Source organism: Triturus cristatus, chromosome 10, assembly GCF_964204655.1.
Source record: "Triturus cristatus chromosome 10, aTriCri1.1, whole genome shotgun sequence".
NCBI lineage: Eukaryota > Metazoa > Chordata > Amphibia > Caudata > Salamandridae > Triturus > Triturus cristatus.
In genome coordinates, this window is record NC_140593.1 from 568666817 (window position 1) to 568688040 (window position 21224).

At 44.3% G+C, this 21224-nt stretch overlaps 1 protein-coding gene across 6 annotated transcripts in view; it reads right to left on the reverse strand.

Moving 5' to 3' along the window:
• Positions 1-21224, reverse strand: part of MARF1 (meiosis regulator and mRNA stability factor 1) — an 891622-nt gene that overhangs the window by 764139 nt on the left and 106259 nt on the right. For 3 of the 6 annotated variants that reach the window (XM_085632071.1, XM_085632072.1, XM_085632070.1), the window contains one exon: positions 12556-13239. In XM_085632071.1, the coding sequence (XP_085488197.1) occupies positions 12556-13239 (684 nt within the window). Of the gene's footprint in view, positions 1-12555; positions 13240-16537; positions 16618-21224 lie in introns of all 6 variants that reach the window. The other 3 variants (XM_085632075.1, XM_085632074.1, XM_085632073.1) reach the window with 2 other exon arrangements.

Genomic DNA, 21224 nt, shown 5'->3' on the forward strand with positions numbered 1-21224 from the left:
TTGTGAAAGGGTATGGATCCATTGTGACACCCCTCACAGAACTCACCTCTAAGAAGATAACCCGAAAGATAAACTGGACAGTTAGCTGTCAAAAGGGTTTTGGCACCCTGAAAGAGGCAATGTGCTCAGCACAAATTCTCAAAAGCTCTAGACTACACCAAGCAGTTCATTGTGCAGACTAATGCCTTTTAGCTATGGATAGGAGTGGTCCTATCCCAGACCAATGCTGATGGCCAAGACCAGCCTGTTGCTTTTATAAGCAGGACGTTACTCCCCAGGGAGCAGAGTTGGTGTGCCAATGAGAGGGAGGCCTTTGCTGTGGTTTGGTAATTGAAAAAGTTGAAACCATACTTGTTTGGTACTCACTTAACAGTTCAAACTGACCACAGACCTCTCAAATGGCTAAAGGCTAATGCAAATGAATGGTGAAATCCGAAAATTGAGGTGGTCTATCTCCCTACAGGGAATGGACTTTACAGTTGAACATAGACCTAGGACTGCCCATGGCAATGCAGATAGACTTTCCAGGTTCTTCCCCTTAGACAATGAAAACTCTCCAAGGAAAAGATAGTCTCATCTTGTTTGCGGGGGTTGTGTAGGAAAGTACAGCTTTTGGCATGGTTGCCCCCCACTTTCTGACTGATGTTGATGCTCTTTGACTTAGTGTGCCTGTGTTTCTGGCAACCAGGGCCTATGTTCTTTCCCTGAAACTGTACCCCCCAAATTGGCACCTCTCTGGCCACATGCATGTCCCTTGTAAAAGGTACCCTAGGTACCAAGGGCCCTGTGACCAGAGAAGGCCTCAAAGGGCTGCAGCACGTATTGTGCCACCTTTAAAGTCTTGTACCTTAACACAGCCATTGAGTGTTAGGTGCAGAGAAAAGTGAAAACTTTACATGGCACATACCCCTGTGTGCCATGCCTACAACCCACTGCCTATGGCACAGGTCAGCCACCCCACTAGCTGGGTGCACTATGCAACTGGTGAGGGTCCAGGTGCACGAGTCTTGTACCCCTACAGTGTCTAAGTCCATTCTTAGACATTGAAAGTGCAGTGCTGACATTAAGAGTATATGGTGCTGGGAGTTTGTCATTACAAACTCCACAGCACCATAATGGCTACACTGAAACCTGAGAAGTTTGGTATCAAACTTCTCAGCACATTAAACCCGCACTGATGCCAGTGTGGTATTTAATGAAAAATGCACTCAGCTGGAATCTTGGAGATGACCCTTGAAAAACGACCTAACTAGTGTCCTGGATGACTGGCTGCTCGCCAGCTGCCACCCCAGACAGGTCTCTGGACCACTGGGTAAAGAGCATCCCGCTATCGAGGCCAGGAAACGAAGCACATCCTGGGCAGCGGTGCCAAGCCTCCTTCCCCAGGATGGGCAGGGTCCAAGAAAGGGAAGCTTCAACGGCTTGCTGCCTTTGTGAGCTAACCCAGCCATTTGCTTCTCCAAGCAACTGGACCCCACCGGTTCGGACCCCCACTTTCGGCAGGAGAATCAGCGGGAAAACCAAGATAGGAATTGAGGTGTGCCCACCTTAGAAAACACCACCCCTCAGGTGGGGGAGGCGAGGTGAAGCACAACTCTCGGTCCCTGCCATCTTGAAGATGCGGGGACCAAGCCAACCAGAGAGGCTTATGTCCTTCTCCTACTGGAGGGTGGCATCATAGGGGGTGTACCCACCCCAAGAAGGGACCTATTGGTCCCAACCTGTACCCACCGGAAACACCCCTAAATCTAGTACTTGGGGGCAACCCCGAACCTTGCCTCCTCAGACAATCAAAAAGAAGGACCGAAGAGCCGTGCTGAAGGAAGAAGAGGAGCACATCAACTGACTAAGTTTCAGCCCTACTGGCCTATCCCAACCTAGACCTGCTCCAGCTGAATACCGGTGTGTCCTGCAGCAAGCAGCCCCCAAGAACCCAGCGGACCAGTCCGGCCTTCACTGAAAGACTGTCGCCCTTGAAAACCGTATTTGTTCACCAACAGACTCTGGTTCCTGCCAAATCCGCTAGTCTGCGCCAGATGCCCACGGCCCGAGTCAGAGTGGCTCAACACCACGAGGAGTTCTACACAGCGATCCTGACCTGTGATCTGGTGATCCCAGACCTACCAGAAATCTCCAGACAACGCCTGCAGCCCGTTTCTGGAGGACCCCACCGACTGACCGGAACCTGCAAGGAAAACCCGACACCACTGTACCAGACGCTCCACGGCCTTGGGTGGCCCATCCAACTGTGTCCCGGCCTCCCACAACATCCCAACTTACCTCTCCAACCGAGCCTGCAGTGTTTGTTGAAACCGGAGAATCCCCACTGAAAACAGGGCACCCGACACCAAAACAGCACCCGGCCCTGTGCTGCTGTGGGTGCACTTTGTGTGCTAACTTGAACCCCCCCCTTTGCCCTGAGCTAAACGCTATGAGCTTTGCTCCCTCAACCTTGTGTCTTGCTCGTTAGCAGCCACCAACCGGAGGCCCCCTATCCTCCACTGGATAACATTGGGCCTCAGCACTCTGCACGTGGCAGCACTAGTGCTGCCGAGGGTGCTCTTGGAGTGCATCCTTGACCCTGGGGTGACCCCAGAAACCCGACTACCAAAACCAAGTACTTACTGGAAGAAAGTGGCTCTGTATATACTGCACCAAAGTAAGGTTCAGTGTACACAGAGTCCACAGTCCCCAGAGGTTTGGCAGAGGCTAAAGTTAGATATAACCTTACTCTCTAAAGTGGTAGCTTGGTCGAGCAGTAATGCATTATCAGAAGACAGTGTAAAGCATTTGTTGTACACACAGTCAGCAAATGGTCTCACTCACTCAAGAACTCTACTCTAGGCCAATGGTTTGTATATAAAAACATATGCTTGTTTTATTTTAGAACCACAAGTAGTTATCAAAATAGACTCTCAGAATGAGATGCTTTAGTTAAATACTTTCAATAGGCAATAGACTTTTGAATGCAATAGTTACACTTTTTGCAATAGGCAACACAATTCAAACACAATTATAACATTGAGCTCAATGGGACTTTTTAAGTAAATGCAATATTAGTTACTTTGCGTACGATTTTCTTACTCAGGGCTGGATCCTGGATTCAGCCCTGGTGCATTTCCTGTAAACAGTTGAAAGAAATCGTTTTTGTTACACAGGCGATTTTTAAGGAATATTGGTTTGTTTCAAAACTCGACACTTATAAGAATTTCCAAGTGAAACCAGTCAATGTTACCCTATGGAGAAAAAGTGATTTATGGGCTTTCAAGTAAGTACTCGCCCGGCAGAGTTAAGGTTCTGGGCATAGACTCAGGGGTCTCCCAGGGTTAGGTAGGTACAGTTGTTACACCCTCAACGGCACAGGGGCAGCCGGGTGCAGAGAGAGTTAGGCCCAATGTTAGCCAATGGCAGGCAGGGGGCCTTTGGTTGGTGGCTGCTAGCAGGCAGGCCACGCGGCAGGGGGAGCAGGGCTCCTGGTCACTTACCCAAGGCAAGTGGGGAAGTATATTAGGATAGATGTTGCACTCCCAGGGGCACTCGGACGGCTGGGTGCAGAGTGCTTTTGAGCCGTCTGGCGCTCAATGGATTTCAATGGAGAAGCTACAAGACGAACAAAGGCTGCAAGCTCGGGGACTAAGATTCTTCAGGGGCGACCACCACTTTGAGAGGCAAGTTGAGAAGCTGTAGGTTAGGTAGGTATCCAGGAGCTGGGCGCAGGGCACCGGGTGCAGGGGTGTCTTTTCGCGTCGGGGAAATCTTACCCTCTGCTGGTCGCGGATGGAGGGGTCCCTGGTTCTGAGGCTGCAGGCGTCGTAAGAAGCGTCGAGGTGGGTACTTGGGTGCTGGATTCTTGGTCACAGTCGCTGGGGGGACGTCCTCGGGGTCTTTGTCCACACTGGCCAGGATTGGCGGGTGCAGAGTGTGCAGGAGTCGCGGTTCCTGGTTGGCACCAAGGGTTTGTTACTTGCTTTGAGCAGAACCACTGCTGGTGGGAGTCCCAGTCTTTGAAGAGGAGCAAGGCAGTCAGGTCCTCTGGGGTTTTTGAGGTTGCTGACCACTGGAGACGCTGGGTTTTAGCAGGAGCAGGTTCGAGGGTCTACAGACCAGTAGAGCTGGGGCCAAATCAGTTGGTGCCGTTCTCTTGTTAGCAGCTGCAAGGCAGACCTTCTTTCTTCTTGTTCTTATTTCTTGTTTCGGATTCGGGATCTGAGGAAGGAAGGTTCAGGGAGCCCCTAAATACTAAATTTAGGGGTGTTACAGGTAGGTAGAGGTCAGGGACCAATGGGTCCCTTCCCTGGGGTGGGTACACCCCCTAGCCTGCCACTCTCCATTCGGGGGGGGGGGGGGGGGAGGAGCCTAGTCCTGATTGGGTAGGGCCCCCCATCCTCAAGATGGCGAGAGTCCAGAGTTGTGCTTTTACCTCACCTCCCCCACCTGAGGGGTGGGGTTGACAGAGGCTGGCACTCCCCCTTTCCTCACTTAGGTTTTCCCGCCGATCTTCCCGCCAGAGTGGGGGTCAGAAACGGAGGGGCCAGTTGCTGAATACAGCAAGTGGCCTGGAGAAGCTCACAAAGGCAGCATGCCTTTGAAGCTTCCCCTGCCCATCCTGGGGGGAGGAGACCTAGCACCTCACCCAGGATGTGCATTGTTGCAGACCCACGAGAGCGGATGGCTCTCTACCCAGGGGTCCAGCAACATGTCTGCTGGGTGGCAGCCTAGGCAGCCTCTGTCAGGACACTGGTTGTTGGTTAGGTTCAGGGGGCATCTCTAAGATGCCCTCTGTCATGCATTTTACATTAAATCCCACGCTGGCATCAGTGTGGGTTTAATGTGCTGAGAAGTTTGATATCAAACTTCTCAGTCTTATGTATCCTGCTTCCCTAGGACTATCCGGAGCCATGTACGGGGCTGGGCCCCGGGAGTCGACTACTGCCTTAACAACTGTATGATCCTTTCTGAATCTAGCGGCCGGCCCTGGTGGTTGTAGGCCCATGCTTGTAATTGATTTATTGTTCAATAAAATTTCATTAAAAAAAAAAAAAAAAAACTTCTCAGTCTTCAGTGCAGCCATCATGGTGCTGTGGAGTTCGTGATGACGACCTCCCAGCACCATATACTCTTAATGGCAGCACTGCACTTAGTGCCCAGGAATGGACCTGGGTACTGTAGGGGGACAGGGCTCATGCACCTGTACCCACACCACTGACATAGGACACCCAGCTAGAGGGGTGACTGAGGTATGCCAGGGCAGTGTGTGTTGTGGGCATGGCACACAGGGATGTGTGCCACGTCGACTCTGTTTTGTTCTGCACCCAGACACTCAGCCTGCAAAGGCAGTGGGTGTGTGTCAGGGTACAGGGCCTCCAAGGGTGGCACAATAAGTGCTGCAGCCCTTAGGGGTCTTCTCTGGTCACAGGGCCCTGGGTACCTAGGGTACCATTTACCAGGGGCTGAAATGTGGTCAGAGATGCCAATTGGGTTTAGGCTTCATGCAGTTTTAGTGAAGGAACACAGGCCCTGGCCACCTGACTGGCAGGAGCCCAGGGCACACTCAGTCAAAGTACATCAGCAATTCAGCAAAAAGTGGGGGCATACCATGCAGGAAAGATGGCACTTTCTCGCACTTACCTGTAAACCGATATCATTTCCTCCCATAGGATTGCATTAACTGCTTTTCTGTGAAGAAGTGTGGAGTTGGAAATTCTATGAATAGTCATAAAAGTGTGTTTTGATAACAAATTGCATTACTTACCTTTATACAGGAAATGGCCCAGTGTGGTATCGAAGTATACCACACTGAGTAAGAAAAGTAATCTGAAAAGTAATCCTACAAACTACACAGAGTAATTACAAAGTAATTTCAACTATTTAAGAACATTTGACTAACCTGTAACCAAACCAACAGCATTCAACTGTATTCAACTGCATTCTTCTTGCAAAGTACTATTACTCTTACCTGTGCCAGGGCTTGCTTGGTTCTAAAAATAAAATACAACTAAATATTATTCTTATAATAAACAAATTGGTCTGAGTTCAGTCTTGGAGTGTGTGACATAATTTCATGCCTGAGTGTGTATTGCCGGAGTGTGTAAAATAAAACCCTCTTATAAATCTTTACTGATATCCCACACTACCACAAATAGAGAGTAAGGTATTATCTACTTTTACCTCTGTAAGCCTTTGGGGATCCACTGGACTGTGTACACTATACCTTACATTGGTATAGTGTATACAGAGCCAGCTTCCTACACCATGGGATTAGATACAGGAACGAGATAAAATGATACCTTTGAAAATAAGCTAGCCCAATCGTCTGGTAACGGGTATTGAAGTAAAGCATTTTCAGAGTACCATGAAATTAGACACTTGATACAAGAAACGCCAGGGTTCAATAGAGTGGTACTCTTCAATAGTAAAAACAAGCATTGAAAATGCAACAGGTCTTGCCTTTGATTAAGTTAAAGCCATTTGCTTTGCTAATGGTATTGTATAGCAAAGCAAATGGCTTTAACTTAATGAAAGGCGAGACCTATTGCATTTTAAATATCGGCATATTCTTGTTGCCAAGGGACTCCTTACTGCTGGTACTGCACTATATAATGTAATATGTTATAAAATGCCAATAAAGTAATACGACATAAAATACAAAAGGAACTTGCTTTTAGATTTGGAAAAACAGACTGTGATGTATTTTCTTATTATTTAATACCAGAGTATTGCCATAGCTCTCAACTTGTCAGTGGAGCAGTCGGCCCTCACACTGCAATGCCACTCTAGCTTTTAATTGAAAACCTGCGATCTACTAGTCAAAAGACTCGCTTTTTGTCTTTAAAAAAAAAAAAAGTTTAACAATTAAGCATTCCTCCACTGATACTCTATACTGGCAATGAGATGTCAAGCTACTAAGTACACTGAAACCCCCATCAAATCGGGAAGAACCTGATCCAGTCCCCACCGAGTGCTGCAATCACAGATGGGAATCCTAACAGAGCAAGTGTTTCGATCTTTCCTTCAGAGGTCGACAAAACAAGTACTATTACCTGGGCCAACAATCACGATTATTAAGTACAAAGAGGCATACGGTATGTGGAGTCCGGTATAAAAACCACGCATTATTTGTATAGTTCTGTAATGGCTGCTATGCTTTTCACCTATGGTCATCAACACAAACTTGTCAAAATGCAAATCAACATTGGCGGTAACGCAGCCTTTGCAGGAATGCACATCACACCAAGAAAGAACAAACCTAAACCAATAAAACATAAAGCGCCGACAAATTACGCCCTTCCCAGCTCTTCAGATGTTGGTAAAACTATGTCCTTTATATTACACAACAACTAACCTTTCGGCATGAATGCAAAAAGATGCAGTATTTATTCTAGAAATGCATATCTTCAGAGCAAGGCCGCTGTTGACACTCTCCTATTGCATTAAGTACTACTAAAAAATACTTTATGCACGTTATGAAACCCTTATCCCACTGCAGGGGGAAAAGGGCCATTCGCGTCCCACAAGGGAATGTACATATCACTACGACTTAGAAACATAAAAGTGAACACCCAATTCCATCCCCCAAGAAGCTAGGGAGGTTTCCGGACCGCTCAACATTCATAAACTACTGCAATGGGACAACTTGCACTTTCCAGGGAAATACAATTGAATGGAGAGACGTTTGCGGAAGACAGAGGGACGTTTTTTGAATAAAACAGGGAATGTGCTGTGTAAATGAGGTCTGGGTCACAGACTAGCCTTACAGGACAGTCTCCTCCATTCCATGTTCAGAAGTAGCCCCCCATCGCATTACGCAACAGGGCCTCAGCCATCGCTCACACACCCCCTGGCCACCAACACACCCACTCACCTGTAGCGGGCAAGCCGCCTTGTCCCAGCTGACAGTTGTGGTTTTGAGAGGAGACTGGCTCCTGCGGATTTCCGGAGGGGGCGGCTCTCGCCACAAGGAAGGGGTCGGCGAGGGGGGCGCAGCCTTATCCTCAGTATCGAGCCGTCTTTAAGCCCGGGGCTGTTATATGGCGGGCAGCTACCTGGAAGGGCACGCTCTCCCTCCGCCCTGCGGAGGAAGGACAGACGGGGGAGGGTGCTGGAAATGTCATGCAGCTTTACGCACGAGATCGAGTCTCAGACAACTGCTATGTGAAACAGCACTAATCGCCGACAGATAAGGGGTGGTTTAGTAGCAGGGGGAGAAGTCTTCCGTTTAAAATGCGTGACTAGCACATCTAAACAAAACAAGCTTGACCCAGGCGGCCCGCGCTCACAATGACAAAGAAAGAGTGCGTCCCAGCTAATGAAGGAGACCCGTGTAACGCCGCAAGTGAGAGATCCAATCCCGTGGGCGGGGCCAAAAGTAGACAGGGTGGTAATAAGGAGGGGCTAAGAAGCCTCCTTTTCAATCGTGAGCCTGCGTTTTGCATGGAGGATGACGCCAGTAAATGAAGATGGGAGGGGCTTCAACTCCACCTACGAAAGCTTCGGAATCTGTATTGATTCCAAGAAGCCCTCGCATAGCGAGAGCAGCGCATGCGCGCTGCTAACGCCAGGAGAGACCTAAAAAATGCTGCTGACTGGTGGCAAGTGATCCCCTAGGTAAAATGCAACAAGTAAGACACAAGTACGATTAGAAAAAGCCAAAATTCGCTGGTTGGTAAAATTTACACATTACGAACAAGAGTCACATAAAAATGATAGAAACCCAATTTCAATGGTCCCTGAAGACAACAGGGTCACCTATTTGTCAGTAATGGATGGAAAAGGACATGCGAATCCAAGTAGGGAAGAGAACAAACCAGACGAGGAGCTACAATCCAATCTGTCAAGAAATGCCATTAAAAAGTTTTTTTTTTGTTTGTTTTTTTAAAAGACTCTCTACACTTTAACTTGCCACGGACAGCTGGTCCAGATAACCTGCTGGCAACTAGCATCAAAACCAACAGATTGTAGTTGGAAAGTCCAAAAATAAAGTCAATATTAAAAAGAAACGATCAGTCTAATCTCAAAAATTACTCTCATTAGCTTACTTGATGTAGGTGTAAACATTTTCTCTAAAGCAATATTGGTGTACTTGAAGGGTTGTATTGAGGAACACCAAACAATGGCCCAAAAAGCAACTGAGACAAGAGGCAATCTGTTCTGCTGCTCTGTTGATTTCCACAGCACTTCGACCTACTAGAGGTATTCATTGTGAAAATGTTGTAGGAATATTCCCAGAATCTTGTTTGCAAAGTTAAAAGAACTGCATGAAGAGAACTGGGCATAGGTAACGCAAAAGAACAAAATCACGGTTTTCCAATGAATTTATATTTTTTAATTACAAACTGCCTAGGACAAGGGTTTGTTTTGCTGCTGCTGTTTGCATGGTAGGTTGAAGACCTGCCAGCAGTTTTACATTAGATGGAATCTTTTGCTAGATGTAGGATTGGTGCATAGTTTACTATATGCTGAAGATTTGGTCATCCTCGACCTAACACAGGTGGGTTTGCACAGATAATTCGAAGCCGTTAATAAGTATAGCCAGGATTACTCTATCTATTATAGAAAAAACAAAGGCTTGTATTTGGGAAACATGCATTCGCCAAGCCAAAAGCTCTCACCTACGTGAGAGCTATTGGATTTGCCCGTGTCTTTCAGCCATGTTGTAGAGCAGCGGGGCTGGTGTACAGCATGGCTACAAGTTAATATTTTGGTTTGGAGGGGAGCGGGCAGAGGAGTACAACTGTGGGGAGTAAGTAACTAAAGTGTTGAGACATATGGCAGATAAGGTGTAAGCAAACAAAGAAGCCATAACACATTTGAAATTGCAGGAAAAACTTGAATATACGTGCAGTCAGGAGTGAAAAATTGAAAAGAAAACACACCGTAAAAAAACTGCATCTTTTGAGAGCATTTTTCAAAATAAAAGAGCACCTTTTAAAAGCATTTGTGTTGTAATTACAAAGCACAAATAGATGTGCCCGAGTGGGGACGGTACTAAAGCATCAATAGAGACAGCAAATAGGGTGAAAGCAACATAAATAAGAAGCTGTATGCCTGTATCATAAGCAGGAAAAGCACATCCAGGAATAATACCACTTATTTAAAAATAAATTAATTATAATTACACGTCTGTGTGTATGTATGACTACATATTTAATAATAATAATCATAATAATATTGGTCTGCTGCAAAAAGACGTGGAAGAACACATACTTGGGTATGCTCCAGGGAGGAGCAAACACAAGAAAAGGTGGGGAGCCTACTGGAGCTAAGCAATCGAAAGATTGTAAAGGAGACGGACAACGAAAACAACTAATAGAATGCTGTGGGCGGGTTGTAAGTACACTGAATAGTAAACAAAACGTCTCGCGGCAAAGTATGCACTGGCCATAAAATGCAAGCACTTTAAGTGGAAGATAGGAGAAAAGCCAATGAAGGAAACCTCGTCCTATAAATATATCTAGATGTGATATTTTATAGTAAGCTACAGCAGAAGAGGCACCTGGAAGTTTTGAAAGCATCGCCGCTATCCACGGTGTGGGCGGTGGGAGGTGCAGGAAGAGGCTGAAGTAATTTAAAAGGGACTTCAGGGACCTTTGATTGAACCCGTTCTCAGTATATAAAAGCACTCATTTCCACCAAACCCCCCTACTATTATACAAGGCGGAGATCTCAGGTCTGGGATCCAGTCATGACGGGAAAAGTTTGAAGAATAAAAAAAAAAAGAAAAAAGATTTTAGATCTTTCTTCATGCAACCTTATTAAAGCAGTCAGGAAAGAAGCCAAGTTGAACTCTATGAATGCCATTCGATTAATCCTTAGATTAGGGATTTGGCACAAATAACTGCAAGCAAACTAAAATGGTCTTCACTGTGTGCCAGGCGGGACAAGTAAGAGGTCAATTGTCTAAGTTGGTGCAGGAATGTAAAAATAAAGTATTTTAAAACTGGCATTTCGTTATATATCAAAAAGGGAATTGAAGAGATGTGCATCGAAAACCAGGAGCAGAAGTCTGAAAATTGGAGTAAATAAAGTTCACTAATTCTCTTCAGGAGTCTTGGGTACATGAAAAGGTCTTCCCTAACTTATGCAATATACCCAACCCAACAATGTGTTAGGAAATTATAAGATTTTAAGTACAGCTGAACCCTGCAGGGCATGTGGGAGAGTTAACGATACGGAATGGAGAGGGTAATTGTAATTGCGGTTTAGAAGTGGGTTTATCTTTTGATTCCCTATTCTTGAATCTAATCACAATGCTTCAATAGTTGTGCAGGTTTTAGAGCTTTAGAAAAGAATGTAATCTTAGTAACCATATAGCCAAAGAAAAGAGTAACCAATAGTTTTAATATATCCCAGTGTCTTGAGCCCAAATACAATACTAATAAAGAAAAATAATAGAATTACGACTTAAGGCAGGGGACTGATGAATCCTCCTGGCCTTTATAAATTACTTAGACCATAGGGTACCACGAAGCTCCCCAAAAAATTATAGGTACGAGGTCAGTAAGTGTTTAAATCTTTATTTTTATTTTTTAAATAATCTAGACCACAAAGTACCCCATAGGATAAGAGGTCCTTAAAGTGGTTTTCTTAAAGCAGTGCCATAAGCATACATGAACTATCCATTAGATTTATCAGAACATTGAAGCACAGCCGCTGCAGTAAGAATCAAGGAAATAACCTGTCTGAACAATCTTGAGTATAGAGGTTTATATGTCATCGGGGGAGAGGAGTTGGCTTAACGGCTAGGGCGGCCGACCTCGAATTCGGGGAACTGGGTTCGAGTCTCGGCAATGACGCTGAACATCCTGTGATTCTGGGCAATTAACTTAATCTCCCAGTGCCCAAAAAAAAAAAAAAAAAAAAAAAAAGAAAGGTGTCCTCATGTAATGCAACTGGAGCCATGTAAAGCGCTCGAAAACCAGATTCGGGTCTAGTGTGCGCTATATAAAACTCAGTAAAATAAAAATAAATAAAAATCTGAAATAGTTTGTTTTTTCAGTGCTTGTAGTTAGCATGCTCTGCCAACTATGTTGCTAAACTAAAGCCACAGCATTCTAATAGAAAGCTTGGGGTCTTGTGAGAGCAAGTCCCTTTAAGCAATATCCCTTCCAAGAGGGTTGTAACCTTTTCTGTTAATAGTGTTCCAACTTTTACAGGGCCTACCAATTTTCTCTCCAGCTCAACTATGTCAAATAGACATTTACAGAGTTTCATTCTTCTGGTTTGAAAGTAATCCTCACATTAAAAAAAAAAAAAAATGCCCAATCCAAAAAAGGATCCAGTTACCACAGCAGAAATTGAACTGTTCAAAAGGAAGGAAGATTAGTTTACTGCAGAACAAAAATGTTTAATAGTAACATAAAATAGACCGAATAAAAAAAAATACAAGAAAAAAACACCTTTATGTAATGTTTTGTTAGTAATACAAATTAATAAATAATATTGTGCAATATCACCACAAACCACGCAACTTCAGCAGATCAAATCACCACAGAAGAAATGTTAATTAAAACAGAAAATTATAAAGTAGAAAAAAAAAAATAAGGACATAGTACAAACCTTTTCCATACAATCTTCACAGAAGAAAGACCCTTTTAGACAGAAAGATGGTGCCATGTCTAGGTGAAAGGAACTTGTGCACACATGTGAAGTTAGTTCAGACTGTGAAACATGCTCTTTCAATTGCCCAGATGAACTGCTTGTGATGTCAGAAAATGGAAAATAACCAGGAGATGTGTAGTTCTGAAATCCCGGAACCCGCTGGAATTTGTGAACTTCGCCATGATGGCTAGGCAAACTAAACTTTCCAAAATAAGGGAAACGTGGTGACGACGAGTGAAGCAGACATGATACATTGTCATCTATACATTGTCCATTGAAACTATTGCCAATGCTTGAAAAATGGTCTGTCGTAGGCTCGCTCTTGAACGGACTCACCGGTGGAAATTCGAATCCAGACCCTACTTGACATGTGACTGTTGAAGTGCTTTGAGAGCCCAATACTGTGTTAGGATTAATCAAGTGACCACCACCAAAACTTCTATCATGGGAAGAAGGCCATAAGTTACTTGAGCAAAGGGAACAGCAGCTTACTTTGGGGCCAGTCTGACGCTGTATTTGTTGTTCTTGAAGGGGCTGAATGTTGGGGTGTGGAATTGTTGGGAAACGATTCAAGCCAGCAAGTGGAGGTTGTGGAACATCCTTTAGTTCCACATTAGGTTTCTTGTTCTCCATGTAATCTTTCTGTAGAAAAAAAGCAGGCACAAAATTAGTCTTTGTTAGTGACACTGCTGAAGACATTTGATCTATACTCCATTCCATTTTATTAACCATTCAAATATCAAACGTTTTGTGCGCCACATACTTTTAATGATTTGTGCAGTAAAACTAGCTAAGATTAGCTAGCTTCCAATTTTAACTTTAAGACTATTAGTAACATTCGCGGATTTACAAATATGTATGCTATATATTAATCATATTTAGAATTCAACCATCGGTAACGTATTATCTGGTAGAGATAGGATCTAGCCACAGATTCCTTACTTTAGAATCCTCCCCCAGGCACGAGACTAGATCTGAAAATAAATTCCATAGCAAGTCTGCTCGTTGGAGGAGAATGCCACACACCTCTATATCGTCATCCACCCGATGTGACATTGATAGAGTTCATATAACCCCCTAATCTGTATCAGTTTCTTCCGCAACTATTTTCCATGCTCAAAACGTGGAGTCACATATAGAAACTGCCTATTAAAACAGTCTGCTGAAAAAAGAAAAAAGACACCCTTGAGTCAATTCACCGATTCTTAATCAAGTATGTGAATTTGCAAATTGAGACAAAAGAGGACTGTTTGCAAAGCTGGGAGGATGGGAGGAGTGTTATGGAAACTGCGGCTAGATCCAGTCTCTACCAGATAATGCGTTGCCAAAGGTAAGTAACTTGATAATAAAGACCTCTCGAATCGAATACCGAAGCATACCATCCCCAGAGGAAGGTCTGCGAACTGAGAACATTAAAAGGTCTCCAACTAGAACTAGACTGGTCTAGAACAAGAGAACATTGACCAGACATTCATACTAATATAGGTGAGCAATAATATGCTCTACAAATTAAAAACAGGTGGTAGAAACCACAGATAAGTAAAGTCATAAGACATTAAAAAGCATGAGAAAAAACGTATCCATGTTAACATTACAAACTGTGTGGTAGAAGCCTACTAACATGAAAAGAAAACTATTTGAACCCTTAATGGGATCTGAAACCATGCATGCTCACAGCATAAGCACCGAGCAAAGGACCCCAGTAAGAAAAGTCAAAAACATTGAAAGTCTGGGGATAACCTTACCCATGACAGTGGACAATTTTGACAGTGTTGCCAAATAACCCTATAAGACCATTTGCTCGCCTATCCAAACTCGAACTGCGTGGTCGATACTTGTGAAACACAGATCAGCAGGTCATACCATCGAACAATACCTCTTTGCCATACAGTTCTATCCGAGCCAGAACTGCTCTGTAAACAGAGAGAAAGGTCCATCACCCATGGGAAAGCACAACAAATGCTCTAATAAAAATAGTCTAAGACAACAAAAGCCACTATTAGCATAGAAACAGTCTTATCCCTAGGAAAATAAACTAGAGATAGTAGAAATACTTCTAGGATATCCCCAAGATATATACAGATATAGGAGTACAATAAATAACCGCCTAAGTATTAACAAGAGAAAAAGTATAACGTATAAAATAAAGCCGAGTAACCAGTCAGACAGGACTGACATAACAGTATAGAAATCAAAGTAGGCAGCATACCACATAGGAAAGCAACAGCCACCCAATACATCAACCTAATGTGAATTGCCTGAGACACGACAATCAAACAGTAGTATAAAGCTGAATAAGTCAGTAAGTATGAAAAAGAAACCTTGATAGCCTAGTGAAAACCAAGGTTAGAATGTGACCCTACTATATAGAGATCCCTCAACAGATAATTCAGAGGGGGTCTCACATACTTAAACCAGAAAATATAAAGGGTTATATAATAAAAATAAAAAAAATTATACATCAGACTGACTTTGTATATTCCATCTAGAGACAACACTTCGTAAAGTGTGAACCCAAACTACAACCAATTAGAGCCAGATGAATGATGAAAATAGCTGTCACCTAGAAGAGCAACAATTAAATATAATAATAAAAAGTCTATAAAAAGTAGAAGTTGAGGCAAACACCTACTCTCCTCATGTAAAAACGTATATGAGCATCTTCATAGAGAAGAAAAGGTACACCATTAGAGGGAAATTTGCTTTAGATAAGAAGGAAATCTTAAGTAATAATGCGAAGAGTCCTATATAAATCGACATAGCAACTATGTCCCCTTGGAGACGAAAAACAGCATAATGTAATCCCAGGAAAATAAAACAATGTTCATAGAACATTTATAAACCAATAAATGTCTATAGGAATGTGTAGAATAGCCACGAAACTTAAGGCAAAACATTAAGAGCAAGAACATAGTGTCTTAGAGCTCAAAAGACGTCAACATCTAGGGCCACACCTACTTAATCTAGCAAAAATGAAGAACCTTAACTGTCATCAAAAAGGAAAATAACCTATTGCTTATATGTAAAGCAGATACCAGAGGTACAAGTAGAGGCCACATATACTGGTAACGTAAACTACAAACTACCTTTGAGGACACAAGACGTTTTTGTTTTAAATGTTTTAAATGCAGACACATTCAGTGCTGTACAATCCCATGAATGGAACATCATTCTATTACAGGACAGCAAGATTAACCCGGGCAAAGTATAAGGTTGCATAAATATGATAGAAAAGTCACATATTAATAAGAGGATTGTTTTAATAAACTCTTAGAATATGTGAACCATAGACAGAGACCACAACAGAAGAAAGGGGGGCCGAGGAGCACATTAAGGTCCAGTGTCCATGCCCCTCTGATATAATGCTTAAACCAAATAGAGGACACTGTTCCAAAGTCAGGGCGCCAAAGGTCACCCACAAGCCTTATAGCAGAGAACAGGAAAAAAGGGCAAAAGACCTAGGTATGAGAAAGACCCCATCACACAGAGGAGGCACCAATCTTGCCTCTTGTTGCCCTCACACACCCTGGAAGGGTGTCATGCTTAATCATCGGGCATTTGCTCCTCGTACGGCCCGGCACTGCAATGCCCTACGGGTCCCCCGAAGGGTCACTTTATCGGAGATCTTTTTTAAGAGAAATGCCGGATGGTGCCTGTGGGGTGTGGGTCCAGTACAGAGGGTGGAAAAGTGCGTGCAAGATAAAATTACAATCAGGGGTTACTAAACCAAACAGGTAGAGCTGGATTCAGACCGTCAGAAACCAGAATTAGAACCCCATGGGTAAAAAATGCCCTGACAGGCTATATATGCCTGTGGTAAATCATGGATCAACATGTTTCGCGCCCCTGTCGCCACAGAGGTCATTGGCGCTTCTTCAGGATCAAAGATAAAATATATGAAGTGCAGGTGATAAAAGTGATGTGAACAAAAAAAGTATACCCTCATAATCAGTCAGGGCGGGCCAGCTTCCTGTTGTTCATACAGGGTGGTAAAAAGTTGAAGCTGCTCCTGATGAATACCTAGAAAAGAAACACAGGATAGAATACATACAGTGTGTGCATCAGTACAACTTGATGCATCAACGCGTGCCACAATCGTGTGCACGACCTGCCACAATAAAAAAGACACACATACCAAAACTTTGGGGACGTAGCAAACGTTACCCCTACACCACCAGTATGGTACCGGGATTCAACACCTCAAAGGCGATCGATCAGAAGAGTCTGTGCCCACACATGGAAAAACCCACACATAGGCGGTCTGGTGCACCCCACCAACTCAAATGGGGGGATAAGTGTATCGGGGTGGTCTATGGAACCCTCGAAATCTCCATACATACATGTGAGTTATAAAATCACGGGATTCACAAACAAAAGTACACACATATTCCACATAATGTGCTTACCCAGCGCTACCGGGGAGAGGACTACTAAGGCCAAAGACGCCGGGGTCCCGCACCATCTCGGACTGTGAGGGAGCAATGAGAGGAGAAAGAAATAAAGCCCATAAACTCCCTGGACTATTCAAGTAGAGCAACAGTTGCTCGTCGTGTCCGTTCAATTGAACAGGCGCTCCAACGTTACTTACAGAGATATAGGCTGCGGGCTGCAGAATACCTGCCCTGTCTGTGAGTCTGCCCGAAAAACATAGTAAAACCAGAGGCGTAGTTAAAATAGCCTCGCTGAGAATATCTGGGTGGCGCACACTTCCGGAGACGTGAGACCTCCTACTTAGATGCTGCGCTTGCGCAATGATGGGCTATAGGCGCATGTGCAGCCCCAGGGAGAGAGGGACTACTCCCTCGCGCATGCGCATCCCGGTCAAAAACGGGAGAGAAGAACTGTCAGCACGAACCTGCATGAATGGTGCCAGGCCCGGAACTTTTTGCCACCCTGTATGAACAACAGGAAGCTGGCCCGCCCTGACTGATTATGAGGGTATACTTTTTTAGTTCACATCACTGTTATCACGTGCACTTCATATATTTAAAATTTGATCCTGAAGAAGCGCCAATGACCTCTGTGGCGACAGGGGCGCGAAACATGTTGATCCATGATTTACCACAGGCATATATAGCCTGTCAGGGCATTTTTTACCCATGGGGTTCTAATTCTGGTTTCTGACGGTCTGAATCCAGCTCTACCTGTTTGGTTTAGTAACCCCTGATTGTAATTTTATCTTGCACGCACTTTTCCACCCTCTGTACTGGACCCACACCCCACAGGCACCATCCGGCATTTCTCTTAAAAAAGATCTCCGATAAAGTGACCCTTCGGGGGACCCGTAGGGCATTGCAGTGCCGGGCCGTACGAGGAGCAAATGCCCGATGATTAAGCATGACACCCTTCCAGGGTGTGTGAGGGCAACAAGAGGCAAGATTGGTGCCTCCTCTGTGTGATGGGGTCTCTCATACCTAGGTCTTTTGCCCTTTTCTCCTGTTCTATGCTATAAGGATTGTGGGTGACCTTTGGCTCCCTGACTTTGGAACAGTGTCCTATTTTTGGTTTAACCATAGACAGAGACTCCCATGGAGAAGCGATTAAAAAAAAAAAAGTCCCTATAAGGGATACTAAATTTAGTGAATTTATCATATCTTAAAACAGATCAATTAACATGACAGAGGTAATTTTAATCCTCCCCCAAAGAGGGTCCTTACTTCACAAGCTGAGCGATCCCAATTCAGCATGTATGTATGCATGTATGTACACACAAATACAGCTGCTTAAAAAGCATACAAAAGATGCTCTACTTAGAGCACAGAACAAACCCTGATGGTTATCAACTCTTGAGCATAAGCTCTTCTTCAGAGTAAAGAAAAACCTGTATATCAGGCAACAAACCATTACGGATCTGACAAGAAAAGCCGCCATCGACAGACCCCCAAAGTTTAAAGTCACCACACCTACACCTAACAAATCGAAAAACTACCACAGGATAATAGGTAATCACTTTAAAGAATAGGACTCCACTTGAAAAGAATTCTTTTAGAATAACTTCCCACAAAATGTGAAGAACCACAAGGTTATCTAAATAACCATAAACCTGTACAGTGAGCAGAAACACAACATTGGTGGCCACCAGATGGAATACATATTCCAACTCAGTCATGTACAGACATTTCCTCTTTACAAGTCCGAAAGAAAGAACCCAACCAGAACATCCAAAGACATGTCTAGGTGGCTTTGTCACACCGAACAACTCTGAATTACTGTAAAGCTAAATCAGCATGTACACAAAACAAATGTACACCATCACATGTGATCTTTTAGGCTATTCTATACAGCCTCTGAAAACACAGAATTTTTTTTGTTGAATATCTTTATTTGCATTTTGTCAAACATGCAGATTACATGTAAGGGAGGAGATCGAGAGAAAGCAAGGTAAAGGGCTGGGATGAGATATGGAATGGATAGCTATTTCAATTACAATAAAATAAAAGGTACAGCTATTATTGGAACATATGTCTCTTATAGTAAACCACAAAATTATACAGCAGGTTACTGTCCATAAATTTCTTCTTAGTACGGTACACATTCCTCAACTGTTTTTAGTTCCATCCTTTGGTATTCTGGCAGATACAGATAGCTGTACACATCCATTATTATACCTTGCCATACCGTTCAGTGACAAATAAAAGAAAAAATCTGATACATTTTTTTTGCTATTACAATCAAACATAAACAAAGAAAACTGCTGTCATAACGTCACTCCTTGACCAAACATATATACAGGAGGTGCATCACCAACCTAGTCATCTCATTGCGTATATATCATCCCGTACCCCTGAGATTTGGAAAAGTAAATATTTATGTCTCCCCTTCCCTCACTCATGTATGTCCTAGACATAACCACCCTCCTCATCCCGGATCTTTTCGCCTTGCATATCAGGTGAGCCATGCGCCCGGGGTCCTGCAGCTGGGTCCTGCCCACCAGCTTCCAGTGTAGGGTTGGTCCCCTCTACTCCATCTGCTCGTGTCAAGTCAGCAAGGATGGTGTCCCATAGCTGGGCGATAGGGTATTTGCATAACCCGGCAATTTCCTCTCTATGTAGTGATGTGCTTTCCGCTCGTGCCCACACTAAAAGCGAATTTCCCCAGCTAGCTGCAACGGCAGAGGGGGGGGCACAGATTCATTCCATCTTTTTGTGATTAATCTTTTAGCTACAATGAAGCCCAAATCAAGAAAACTAGTCGTGACTCTGAAAACCCAGACTGACGCAGCCATGCAAGTCTGCACAGCGCAACTGACTGAGCCATAGCTCTACCCACTGAATCAGTGGTGCCCATACAACATTTCAGGGTGAGTTTAGCTGCTTTCCGGTCATCTTATACCACTTGAAGGAGTCCACCCCTAGTTTCTTCTGGAAGAGAAGCAGCAGATGCCCTACTGAGTTCCATAAAACAGGAGCCAATCCACCCAAAACACATGCGGGGTTTAGCAATCTCAAGGCTGAACTGACAGAAGAGAATGTATCTATCCCACAGTGTTCCAGCCATCTGGACTCTTTACTTGGTGGAATCAAGGGAAGGACACTAGGGTCCGGCGAAGCTGTAGCAGCCTGTACCACCAGCCCCTTCGTGGTGGGATGACGCAAGAGAAACTGGGTCCCCAAGGGTGGATCACCGCCTATGGGCTACAGTCCAGTCAAATGGAGCTCTTAACAGGTTTCAACCAAGCTCCTAATAAAAGGTCGTATAGTGACTCATTAAAAGGGAGTCAATGCTCCACTTCGGTCTCACCATGCTGAAGAACATCTACTAAAGGGTCTGTGAACGATTCCACTGAGGGAAACTGGCAACCTAAGACCACAGCTGCCCTTTTCAATATGTCAGCATAAGAGGAACTCTCCTCAGTTGCCATACCAGGTGAGGAAAGTAAATCTGAAACTGGAGAGAACTTAAGCCCAATAGCCTTACCTAGTTCAGTTAGAAAATTTTCTTCCAAAACAGGCTGGACAGGACTCCCCAAATGGTCTTCCCTTCAAAACTGTGTGGTTCCGCAGGGAAAACATGAATAGGTTTCTTAATGGCCGAGGACCGTTGTCTAAAGCAGACTTCTTCATTGGAGCCACATCCAATGCTATTAGACAACGCTAGAAAGAGTAATGGGCTCTGCGTCGATCGGTACTGCCCACCTCAGTGGCTGACCTGACCCTACATTGGGTGCCCCAAAGGGATGTGCGCCAGCTCGAATGCGATAACTGAATCAGAGGGCCCAACTGTCACCGAAGGCAAACCCACCAGCGAGGAAGCAGTCAGGCACATCTCTCCTCCTTGGGGCTAGAAAGAGCAGGGGGGGGGGGGGGGGGGCACAGAGACTTTATGCAGGGAATTTCTAATACTCCTGGCTCAGGGAAATTTAGGGAGGAGCAGGGTAGACTTGTGTGAATAATCCGCAACTGAAGGCTGGGAGACTGCGTCGAAGGTACACTTACGTTTCAACAGTTTGCCCTTAAGAAGGAGTAGTTTCTTTTCTGTAACTCCAGTTCTGTAGTAGGGGTATCTCTGTTATAGTCATAATCTAGTGAATAGTCCCGCCCATGTGCGTGGACCCCGGAGCAATAAAAAATAATCTCTAAAAGGTGACAAATCATGCAGACCTGCATACACCTTTAAGAGAGAATTTA